The sequence below is a fragment of the Odontesthes bonariensis genome, chromosome 1 (genome assembly GCF_027942865.1).
Source record: "Odontesthes bonariensis isolate fOdoBon6 chromosome 1, fOdoBon6.hap1, whole genome shotgun sequence".
Lineage (NCBI taxonomy): Eukaryota > Metazoa > Chordata > Actinopteri > Atheriniformes > Atherinopsidae > Odontesthes > Odontesthes bonariensis.
In genome coordinates, this window is record NC_134506.1 from 43,798,499 (window position 1) to 43,810,950 (window position 12,452).

At 38.7% G+C, this 12,452-nt stretch overlaps 1 protein-coding gene across 2 annotated transcripts in view; it reads left to right on the top strand.

Annotated features, from left to right (window-relative positions):
* The window catches only part of LOC142382236 (CD82 antigen-like), a 37,213-nt gene extending 25,253 nt beyond the window's left edge, over positions 1-11,960 (top strand). For both annotated transcript variants that reach the window (XM_075467883.1, XM_075467873.1), the window contains exons 4-9: positions 3,327-3,448; positions 5,821-5,895; positions 6,361-6,459; positions 9,030-9,203; positions 9,286-9,369; positions 10,341-11,960. In XM_075467883.1, the coding sequence (XP_075323998.1) occupies positions 3,327-3,448; positions 5,821-5,895; positions 6,361-6,459; positions 9,030-9,203; positions 9,286-9,369; positions 10,341-10,418 (632 nt within the window). In that variant the 3' untranslated portion in view covers positions 10,419-11,960. The remainder of the gene's footprint in view (positions 1-3,326; positions 3,449-5,820; positions 5,896-6,360; positions 6,460-9,029; positions 9,204-9,285; positions 9,370-10,340) is intronic.
* Positions 11,961-12,452: the final 492 nt, after the last annotated feature.

Sequence of the window (12,452 nt, forward strand, 5' to 3'; positions counted from 1 at the left end):
CCAATCCCCCGTCCTGAGCTGCACGAGGCGACTGTGGGAGGAAAAAACTCCCTTTGAACGGGAAGAAACCTCCATCAGAACCTGAACCAGAACCAGGAACCATCTGCCTGGACCAGCTGGGGGCTGAGAGGACAGGAGAGAGGGGACAACAAGCACCGTAAAAGATTCATAAAGTTCAGTCCAATCACCCTGATGTGCATCAAGTCTCCTTCGAAACAAACAAATACAACTTCAAGAGAGAAAGGATAACATTTTCTGCTTTTTCTCGTTGAGAATCCAGGTGAACTTTAGTTTCATGGTGGAAATGTTTGAGCCCACACATGGACCAATTAGGACCAATTAACCTGTTTACAGCAGAGTGTGGGCTCTGTGTTTCAGAATAAAAGCTTCTCTGCTGGGTTGCTTTGAAAAATCTGAAGAAATTGACTTGAAATGTTGTGTTTTTTTCAACAAAAAGCAGCCGTCTGAACACTTTGTTGGTGTGTTTGATGCTGTAAAATCGTTGGAAAATGAGGACGAACCCGTTGAACCGTATTCCAACAGAGCTGCCAGGCCGGATATTTGATTCCAGTGAACCGTCCACCAATTCGATTCTGTTCACTTTCATTTGGAAACTATTACTTCATTGTAATACAAACCTAATCAAACCAGTTACAGATTGATCAGGAGCGTTACTGACACGCTGTCAGAGAAGCGATATTTAAGAGGTTAAGTCGGTAAAAGTTTCAGATTCCAGATGTTCCACATGATGAATAACAGCACATAAAGCTGTGAGAATGTTAATGAGAAGCGGGTTTTTACTCGGTTTGTAGCGAGGCGGCCATTTTGTGCCTGCTGCTGCAGTTTCCCTCTAAACTCTGAGGATCCTCCGAGCTGTTTATGGCAGCCAGGCGGTGACAAAGGAAGAGGAGAAAGAGGCGAGCGGTGTCAGGGAGACGCCTGACTGACCGAGGCGTGAGGCAGAAGCGTGGCGGCAGACACTGAGCGAGTGTGGTGGAGCGGGAGCAGAGCGGCGAGCGTCACTGAGGACGCTTGTGCGCCCAGCAGGTGTCCTCCCTCAGACACTGGGCTCTCTGTGCTGTGTCCAGCATCAGCAGGCATCACATCAGCCCAGTGACTCATCACTACATCACCAGGATCAGAGGCCGGGGGGCCGGGGGGCTGCACGGCGTGAGTCGGGGGTTCGCGGCGCCGGGGAATGCGCTCGCAGGGCGTTAACGCGCAGCGGACAGTTTAGCTTTGTGCCTGCACATAAATGACACGTATCGCCGCTGAATGGAGCGTTTTATGAACTGAAGCGGTGACGATGGCAACGAATCAGTGAGCTGACTGATGCATCATGTGAGGGGTGAAGTCAGACCGCTGCGGCCCGTCTGCACAACGCTGAGCGCCGAGTCACAACCAGAACCAGAACCAGCTGATTTTGGCTCTCATGCTGCTGCTCAGGATGAAACCCTACATTTAGATTAAATTAAATAAAACCCTACATTTAGATTAAATTAAATAAAACCCTACATTTAGATTAAATTAAATAAAACCGTACATTTAGATTATATTAAATAAAACCCTACATTTAGATTAAATTAAATAAAACCCTACATTTAGATTAAATTAAATAAAACCCTACATTTAGATTAAATTAAATAAAACCGTACATTTAGATTATATTAAATAAAACCCTACATTTAGATTAAATTAAATAAAACCCTACATTTAGATTAAATTAAATAAAACCCTACATTTAGATTAAATTAAATAAAACCGTACATTTAGATTAAATTAAATAAAACCGTACATTTAGATTAAATTAAATAAAACCCTACATTTAGATTAAATTAAATAAAACCCTACATTTAGATTAAATTAAATAAAACCCTACATTTAGATTAAATTAAATAAAACCGTACATTTAGATTAAATTAAATAAAACCCTACATTTAGATTAAATTAAATAAAACCCTACATTTAGATTAAATTAAATAAAACCCTACATTTAGATTAAATAAAATAAAACCGTACATTTAGATTAAATTAAATAAAACCGTACATTTAGATTAAATTAAATAAAACCCTACATTTAGATTAAATTAAATAAAACCCTACATTTAGATTAAATTAAATAAAACCGTACATTTAGATTAAATTAAATAAAACCCAACATTTAGATTAAATTAAATAAAACCGTACATTTAGATTAAATAAAATAAAACCGTACATTTAGATTAAATTAAATAAAACCCTACATTTAGATTAAATTAAATAAAACCGCACATTTAGATTAAATTAAATAAAACCCTACATTTAGATCCCTTCTGTGACCGTCTTTGGTCTGTTTTCACCTGATTTTTCACCGTTTTAAAGTCCTTTTCTGTCGGATGTTAGTTTATTTAAAGGAACAGAAATGTTACAGATGTACAACACAGGCTGTGAAGTCTGACATCAGGACGACTTCTGTGCTCCAAATGCAGCAAACAGTTATTTAGCTAATCTATCAATCATTTAATCGATTAATCGTGCAATCTATCAATTATTTAATCAAGTAATTTATCAATCATTTAATCGAGTAATCGATCAATTATTCAATCGATTAATCGTGTAATCCTGTAACACCAATCCGCATCAGTTCTTTTTGTTGTTTTTCATCACCACTCGGCCAATCATTGGTGAGTGGAAATATGAGACGATTCTTTCATCATTTTCACTTATTTCTTTAAGCGAAGATGAAAGTTAAAGAGAAAGTTAAAGAGAAAGTTAAAGATGAAAGTTAAAGAGAAAGTTAGGTAAGGTAAAGATAAATAAATAAACTTACAGTAAAAAGTCGGTTTATTCCACCTGAAACATGCTTTTCCATGCTGAGGCTTTAGTTTCACCTCCCCCGTAGCCTTCCTGTCCCCCATAAACTCGTCTGGGTTGGAGCTTCCTGTCCTGGTCCCCTGCCCCCCCCCACAGGTGTCCCTTCAGGCCACAAACAGCCGGCGGGGGGGGGGGGGGGAGCATCTTTAATGTGAAAAACTGCTGTTTTCTGCTGACTCCACAGACAGATCTTTGTGGATCTCTGCCCTGAAAGCTGAGCCGTTCCTGCACTTTTACTCAGAATAAATCAAATTACTGCAGAAAACGTCCCGTTAAGCTCCTCGTCAGAGCCACGTTTATCATCTCCTTTCCTTCCATCTGCTGTCAGACTTCATGAACCGACTCTTTATCTTTATCTGTTACACGCTGCTTTGTTTTGTTCGCAGTAAAACCGGAAATAATCTGAAAACTCAGCCGAATTAGACTCATTTGGAAAACTTAAACTCTGCTGTCCACTCTGTGTGTCTGCTCAGATAACTCCACGTCCGTGAAGGTGGCCTGTTACATCCTGATCGGCGTCGGGGCCTTCTCCATGCTCATGGGCTTCGTCGGCTGCCTGGGTGCCATCTATGAGAACCGCTGCCTGCTGGGCCTGGTGAGTCCGGAAGGGTTTTACCATCAGGTCGAGACTTTCAGGGGAAAACCGGAGTCAAGCAGGAGTTTTATTTCATGGTCCAGGTTCTGTTTGACACTTTCAGTCGGTAGTTTTTCTCACTCGCTGCATTATAAACTACAGTTAAAGTTCAGTTTATCACTCAGTGGGGTCACATGGCTCTGAAAGGATCGGATTATTGGCTAAATTACAATCAGACTGAGTTATTAAGTGCATGTAGACACCTTAATCTGACTAAGAATTGGATCGGATGGGATTCAGACCCCGAGATAACTGGGTTGTGCCTCTGATTCCATTCATTCACCGCCATATATCCGAGGAGAATTACCCTTGCTCAGCTCAGTCTGATTGTAATTTATCCAATAATCCGATCCTCTCAGCGCCATGTGACCCCACTGAGTGATTCCCTGGTCAGAAAAGCCACTTTTAGCTCCGCTGTGCGTCAGAAATACAGTTTGTTTCAGTTAGTCTGCAGCTGTTCATCCTAAGATCATCATTTGGAATAAAGACGGGTTTGTCTGCCTTTAATAAGACGAGAGAAAACACAATGTTTGGACCTTTAAAGCTGCTGTAAAGTTCTTTGTTTTGGACCTTTAAAGCTTCTGTAAAGTTCTTTGTTTTGGACCTTTTTAAAGGTTCTGTAAAGTTCTTTGTTTTGACCTTTTAAAGGTTCTGTAAAGTTCTTTGTTTTGGACCTTTAAAGGTTCTGTAAAGTTCTTTGTTTTGGACCTTTAAAGGTTCTGTAAAGTTCTTTGTTTTGACCTTTTAAAGGTTCTGTAAAGTTCTTTGTTTTGACCTTTTAAAGGTTCTGTAAAGTTCTTTGTTTTGGACCTTTAAAGCTTCTGTAAAGTTCTTTGTTTTGGACCTTTTTAAAGGTTCTGTAAAGTTCTTTGTTTTGACCTTTTAAAGGTTCTGTAAAGTTCTTTGTTTTGGACCTTTAAAGCTTCTGTAAAGTTCTTTGTTTTGGACCTTTAAAGGTTCTGTAAAGTTCTTTGTTTTGGACCTTTTAAAGGTTCTGTAAAGTTCTTTGTTTTGGACCTTTAAAGGTTCTGTAAAGTTCTTTGTTTTGGACCTTTAAAGGTTCTGTAAAGTTCTTTGTTTTGGACCTTTAAAGGTTCTGTAAAGTTCTTTGTTTTGGACCTTTTTAAAGGTTCTGTAAAGTTCTTTGTTTTGGACCTTTAAAGCTTCTGTAAAGTTCTTTGTTTTGGACCTTTAAAGGTTCTGTAAAGTTCTTTGTTTTGGACCTTTAAAGCTTCTGTAAAGTTCATTGTTTTGGACCTTTTTAAATGTTCTGTAAAGTTCTTTGTTTTGGACCTTTAAAGCTTCTGTAAAGTTCTTTGTTTTGGACCTTTAAAGCTTCTGTAAAGTTCTTTGTTTCATGCCTCATGAAAGGATTTATGATGGAGGAACTAGGGACCACGTCTCTCAGTTCCTGGAACCATTTCAGCTCCTCCGACGAGGCTGGGGCTGTGTTCCAAACCGCATACTTCTCCTACTACTCATACTACTCATACTAACTTTTTGAGTTAGTATGCGAGTTTGAGTAAGCGAGAAGTTCCCGGATGCATACTAGATTCTCCGAAATGTTGGGTATGCATCATGAGGTCACTACTCATACTCAAACTACTGGAAGTATGCAGTATGCAGGATGTAGTATGCGGTTTCGAACACAGCCTGGGTCTGTTCTGGTTTCCATAGGAACAGATCTGACGGAGGTGTTTGGTGGTCGGTAGCTCCGCCCCTTGGTGGTCGGTAGCTCCGCCCCTTGTCATGTTGTCAGGCTGAAATGTTTCCTCATACGACACGGACACAACCTTGGCGTGTTTAATAAGTTAAACCTCCACGTGGTCTCCTTTGTCTGCGGCGCTCTGCTCTCCTTCCTTCATGAAACCAAGAAGTATGGCCTGCGCTCCATCCTTCGTCTCCTGACTCTCTCTGTGAGCTCTGCCAGCCTCCATGTTAGACTCCCCATGTGATCGTCCATGATGAATATCACCATCATGCAGACCATGAACACGGTGGCCTCCCCGCTCTCCATGTTAGCTTCTTGGTGGTGTTTTCTTCTTCTCTCCTTACTTTTACCGGGTTTTGTTTTGTTCTGTTTTGTTGTTGAATGTGGCGCTAAAGTAACACGTCGCTGTCGCAGACGGCTGCGCCGCATCAGGTCCGACTCATGTGGGAATGCAGACTGAACCAGTTCCGCTGGGGAAGGACAGCTAGTTTTAGTCAGAGTTTCTCACATCTCCATCATGAACCGTGCTGGTGTGTTTTGGTCCAGATGTGTTGCACAGATGTTGAGACCAGCTGCAGATCCACACCTGGTTCTGAAGGTGTTTATGTCTCCTCTTCCTCAGTACTTCACCTGCCTCCTGCTGATCCTGATCGCTCAGATAACAGCTGGCGCCCTCATGTACTTCCAGAAGGATGTGGTGAGTGATGTCACTTCCTGTTCACGCATCATCGGCTCGTCTCTTGTCTTGGTTTCAGAAGCTGCGTGTTGCGCTATCAGCACTTTGAATCCTCTGATTGGTTGATGTTCACACATGTTGAACACATGAGAACCAGCAGATGTAGAAACGGGGCTTTGGCGCCCCCTGGTGCTCAGACTGACGCATTTTATTAAATCAATATTAAGTATTTAAAGCTATAAATTAAAAGACAAATGATAAATTCTGATAAATTCACTTCATCAGATGGCAACATATTCACGATAAAGTCCAGAATAAGACAAAAAAAAGACCAACAGAAGACATTTCCACTGTAAACTAAAGACAACAAACAAGCTCGTCAGTTCCATCTTTTCCAGAAATGTCCTGAGCTAGAGAGATTAAATCTCCTCTGGAGCTCTGTGTGTGCATCATAACTCCAGCTTTTATCGTCCCGCTGTGCTTCAGATGAACGACGAGATGTCCAAGATCGTGGCCAAGGTGCTGGACAACTACCCCGGGAACAACTCCACCACCGAGCAGGCCTGGGACTTCATCCAGAGGAATGTGAGTTCGGCCGGAAACACCATCAGATGCTGCTCATCTGCTTCTGTTCAGCAGATCCATCAGTAAACCGTCCCAAACTCATCCGATGGGGCTGAAAATGGTTCAAAGTTTTTCTCGCTGTTTGGCTCTAAAGTGGAATCTGATCTCCAATAACTCACTTTATCACATTTAATATATTCAGATCAGTTTAACTTTTAAAGCATCAAATCACAACAAATATTTCAGTCCAATTCAGTCCAGTTAGAGTCCATTAAATTCCAGATGAGTTCAGTTCATACAGAACCAGCAGAAAGACAAGCGGCCGAGTTCAGAGAACCAACAGGATCCATCAAAAGTCTGTTTAATGCAGAGATTTAAAGACGTTTATTAGTCTGAAACAGACAGGATTCTGCAGCTGATACAAGTCCTGAATGTGTTCTACGTGTTCTATGTTCTAAAAGTTCAGAGTGTTCTACATGTTCTATGTTCTGAATATCCAGAACATATTCAGAACATGTAGAACGTAGAACATGTAGAACATGTTCAGAACATGTAGAACGTAGAACATGTAGAACATGTTCAGAACATGTAGAACATAGAACATGTAGAACATATTCAGAACATGTAGAATATATTCAGAACATGTAGAACATGTAGAACGTAGAACATGTAGAACATGTTCAGAACATGTAGAACATGTTCAGAACATGTAGAACATGTTCAGAACATGTAGAACATGTTCAGAACATATTCAGAACATGTAGAACGTAGAACATGTAGAACATGTTCAGAACATGTAGAACGTAGAACATGTAGAACATATTCAGAACATGTAGAATATATTCAGAACATGTAGAACATGTAGAACGTAGAACATGTAGAACATGTTCAGAACATGTAGAACATGTTCAGAACATGTAGAACATGTTCAGAACATGTAGAACGTAGAACATGTAGAACATGTTCAGAACATGTAGAACGTAGAACATGTAGAACATGTTCAGAACATGTAGAACATATTCAGAACATGTGGAACATGTAGAACATATTCAGAACATGTAGAACATATTCAGAACATGTGGAACATGTAGAACGTAGAACATGTAGAACATGTTCAGAACATGTAGAACATATTCAGAACATGTAGAACATGTTCAGAACATGTAGAACATGTTCAGAACATGTAGAACATATTCAGAACATGTAGAACATGTTCAGAACATGTAGAACATGTTCAGAACATGTAGAACATATTCAGAACATGTAGAACATATTCAGAACATGTGGAACATGTAGAACGTAGAACATGTAGAACGTAGAACATGTAGAACATATTCAGAACATGTAGAACGTAGAACATGTTCAGAACATGTAGAACATATTCAGAACATGTAGAACATGTTCAGAACATGTAGAACATGTTCAGAACATGTAGAACATATTCAGAAAATGTAGAACATATTCAGAACATGTAGAACATGTTCAGAACATGTGGAACATGTAGAACCTGTTCAGAACATGTAGAACATATTCAGAAAATGTAGAACATATTCAGAACATGTGGAACATGTAGAACATGTAGAACATATTCAGAACATGTAGAACGTAGAACATGTAGAACATATTCAGAACATGTAGAACGTAGAACATGTAGAACATATTCAGAACATGTGGAACATGTAGAACATATTCAGAACATGTAGAACGTAGAACATGTAGAACATATTCAGAACATGTGGAACATGTAGAACATATTCAGAACATGTAGAACGTAGAACATGTAGAACATATTCAGAACATGTAGAACGTAGAACATGTAGAACATATTCAGAACATGTGGAACATGTAGAACATATTCAGAACATGTAGAACGTAGAACATGTAGAACATATTCAGAACATGTAGAACATGTAGAACATATTCAGAACATGTGGAACATGTAGAACATATTCAGAACATGTAGAACGTAGAATATGTAGAACATATTCAGAACATGTAGAACGTAGAACATAGGACATGTAAGGCAAGGCAATTTTATTTATAGAGCACAATTCGTACACAAGGTAATTCAAAGTGCTTTACAGCAACATAAAATCACAAGAAGGCAATAAAATCATTAAAAAAAAATAATAATTATAAAAACATTAAAAATAATAATTAATTAATTAATTTAAAAGTGAATTCAATTAATTTTTATTTATATAGCGCCAAATACAACAAATGTCATCTCAAGGGACTTAGATAATAAAGTCCAATTCAAGCCAATTGGAATTCAATTAATTGTAATCAAAAAGTGAAGAGTGCAGATAACACGTAGAACATAGTTCAATTTAAGTCGCGTTGATCATCATTTAAACCCATTTCTGCAGCCATTCACAGGTTTGGAGTTTGTTTCGGTCCTGCATGGAAGCGACTTCCCCACATTAGAAGCTCCAGGAGGAGCCAGAAGAAACCGATTCATTTCAGATAAATACATCTGAATATGTGACACAATATAAAACTGTCAGGGTCGTTGTTTTGAACATGTAAAACACTGAGAAGTGAGAACCCGACCTGGGAACTGAAGCTGAACTGAAGCTGTGGCTCTGCAGATGGAGTGCTGTGGCTGGACGGGCCGGCAGGACTGGAGCGGTAACCAGGTCATCAGCAACAGCTCCCAGATGCTGTTCCCCTGCTCCTGCCAGAACGCCTCGCTGGCCTCCGGGAACTTCTCCGGGAGCGGGTTCTGCGAGGCCCAGACGCCCGACTGGCCCGTCTACGACACGGTAATAAAGCCGCTCACCTCGCCCGTTTGGGTTGCCAGATCTGTTCATTCCTCAGGGATTAATCCACCTTTGCTCTGATCAGGGATGTGCGGCCAGCGCAGAGGAATGGCTCATCACCAACGTCGGGGTCGTCCTCGGGATCTGCCTCGGAGTGGCGTTTATCGAGGTACGTTATCGGGTCATTCATGAAACTTCTGTTCATTCCAACAGAGAAGAAAGAAGAGAGCTGCGTCAGCGTTTTTCTCCGGGAAACGCAACAGAAAAGGCGGTTAATGGAAGATTAAGGTGTTTAAAAGGAGAAAGATCATGAAATGAGTTAAGAAGGTTCCGAACAGGAGCCCACGTATTTAACACAGTTATTTATCATCATTAATAGACGAAGAGAAAGCACCACGAAACGAATAATCCAACACTTTAGGCCACTGTTTTTAATCTGATGAAGAGATCTGCTGCAGCGTTTATAGTTTTTACAAAGACTTTTTAAACCAGTATAAAGACAGTTATGAGGTGTGTATAAATAGATATGTATATATATATTTATATATATATATATATATATATATATATTTATTTATATTTATATATATATATATTTTTATGTATATATATACATATATATTCTTATTTATATTTTTATATATATATTTTTATATGTGTATTTATTTATATATATATATGTGTGTATTTATGTGTGTGTATATATATATATATATATATGTGTATTTTTATTGCATACAGGAATGTAAAAGTGGAGACAAAATAAATAGTGGAAATAAATGCAAAGCGCGAAATAACAGAAGTGAATATATCTGACTAAATGATAAAAATAATTAGGATTTAAGAAATTTTAGGTGAAATCAAAATGGAGAAAAAGAAAAGAATAATTTGGAGATACTAAATCGATACAGAAATAAGATAAACAAAGAAAGAAATTAGATATTTTCCAGTTTAACTGAGTGAATAAAAAAGTAAATAAATTGCAACATCAATACAAACTTAATGAAAGCAGAAAAATATATTTCTCACATTCTGTTAAATTAGTTTAGCATATCTTCATATTTTGGTTTGATTTGAGTAGAATTCCTGTGTTTGGGACATAATAATGAGAGTTTTCCTGGTGTTTGATGTGTTTTGCAGCTTCTGGGGATGATTCTGTCCGTCTGCCTGTGCAGGAACATCCACAAGGAGGAATACACCAAAGTGCCAAAGTACTGAGGTTCAGCCTCATTAAACTGAGGAAACTCAGATTTAAAGGGTTCAAATACATTTTCTGGCCTCTGTTTGGTGAAATTATGACAAAATGTAAAATAATGTTTGTTTTTCTTTGGGATTTATTGGATTTTTCTTCTTTTTGTTTTTGGTTCAGTTTCCTTTAAGCACTTTAGAAATGTTTTAGTTTTTGGATCATCTGAAAGTTAATTTGGAGTAAGTGGTCCCTGATTTCAGATCAGCTCTGATTTCAGATCAGCTCTGTAAGATCAGTCTGATTTCAGACCTGATTTCAGATCAGTTGATTTCAGATCAGCTCTGATGTAAGATCAGCCTGATTTCAGATCACTTGATTTCAGATCAGTTGATTTCAGATCAGCCTAATGTCAGATCAGCTCTGATTTCAGATCAGCTCTGATTTCAGATCAGCTCTGATTTCAGATCAGCTCTGATGTAAGATCAGTTGATTTCATATCAGCTCTGATGTAAGATCAGCCTGATTTCAGATCACTTGATTTCAGATCAGCCTAATGTCAGATCAGCTCTGATTTCAGATCAGCTCTGATTTCAGATCAGCTCTGTAAGATCAGCTCTGATGTAAGATCAGCCTGATGTAAGATCAGCCTGATTTCAGATCAGTTCTGATGTCAGATCAGCTCTGATTTCAGATCAGCTCTGTAAGATCAGCTCTGGTGTAAGATCAGCTCTGTAAGATCAGTCTGATTTCAGATCAGTCTGATTTCAGATCAGCTCTGATGTCAGATCAGCTCTGATTTCAGATCAGTTGATTTCAGATCAGCTCTGATGTAAGATCAGCTCTGATGTAAGATCTGATTTCATATCATTCCTGATTTCAGATCATGCTTGCATGCTTTTAGTTTCCCTTTAAAATCTGAACTTAAGTTGCTTGTGAGGACGTAAATAAACGTTTGAGAAGCTCAGAGAGAGAACTGGAAAGTCCGGCCGATGGATGTTTTTGCTTTTTCTTTTTTTTATACAGAAGTGCTCTGAAAGAAGTTGTTGTGAAATGTTTTTAGTCATTTGTATATAATTTTTAGTGATTATTTGTATGAATTTGATTCCAGCAAATATTTCAGCGCTTGTTTTCTTCAGCAGCTGAAAGTCTTCGTCTTTTTCTCGTTGATTTCTTCTTCCTGTCAGGATTTAGGTCTGGAAAAAAAGAGGTTCTAAAGGTACTCGTTCATCACACCAGACTTTATTTTAGCTCTCCAGCCCAGGTTAACCCGACAGTTCGAGGAGTGATGGCTCTCTTTTAACCGCCTTTAATTGCTTAACTAAGGCAACAGATTATTTTAAAGCGAGATAAAAGGATATTTTTGGGAGAGATGCATCTGTAGGATTTTTAGCTTGTGTTTTTTATCCTGTTTTCTGTTTGTGTGCAGTCTCTATGGAAGACTTTCCTTTAATCTCACCATGGTTACGTCTGTTGATCCAGATGGACTTCTGCTTCTGTAGCTCGCTGAAGTCATCGGTGTGTACTCACAACATTTATTCTGTTTCATTTTGACAATAAACTGATTAAATCTCCACTTTCGTTTTCTTTTCTGTTCCCTCTGATGAGCGCTTATCTCTTAATTCAGCTTCAGATCAATTCCAATTCATTCGGAGCCAAATAAAAAAGGTTTGCTACTTAAGGAAACCAAGGAAACTTCTCTCTGATCTGATCCCCCGTCCTGAGCGAGCACGACGCGACTGTGGAGAGAAGAAACCGGCTACTTGTAAAATGACCAAGTCACAAAGATTTTCCCACTACAAAAATGCAAAACATATATTAATTTTAAATATATTTATTGAGGATTCTTTAAGTACAATGCGTGTTGATGTACCTTGCGTAACCGCATGAGCAAATATTGCACAACACAACTTAATTAACTATGAACAAACTAAAACCTGCTCCCTCTGAAACCTTGATAATTAATAAATAAATGATTAATAATTAATTAACTGAACAGTTAAGAACGTATAGTGTAAAGAAAATGGCCTTTAAAGGGACAGTTCGCCTCTTTTGACATGAAGCTG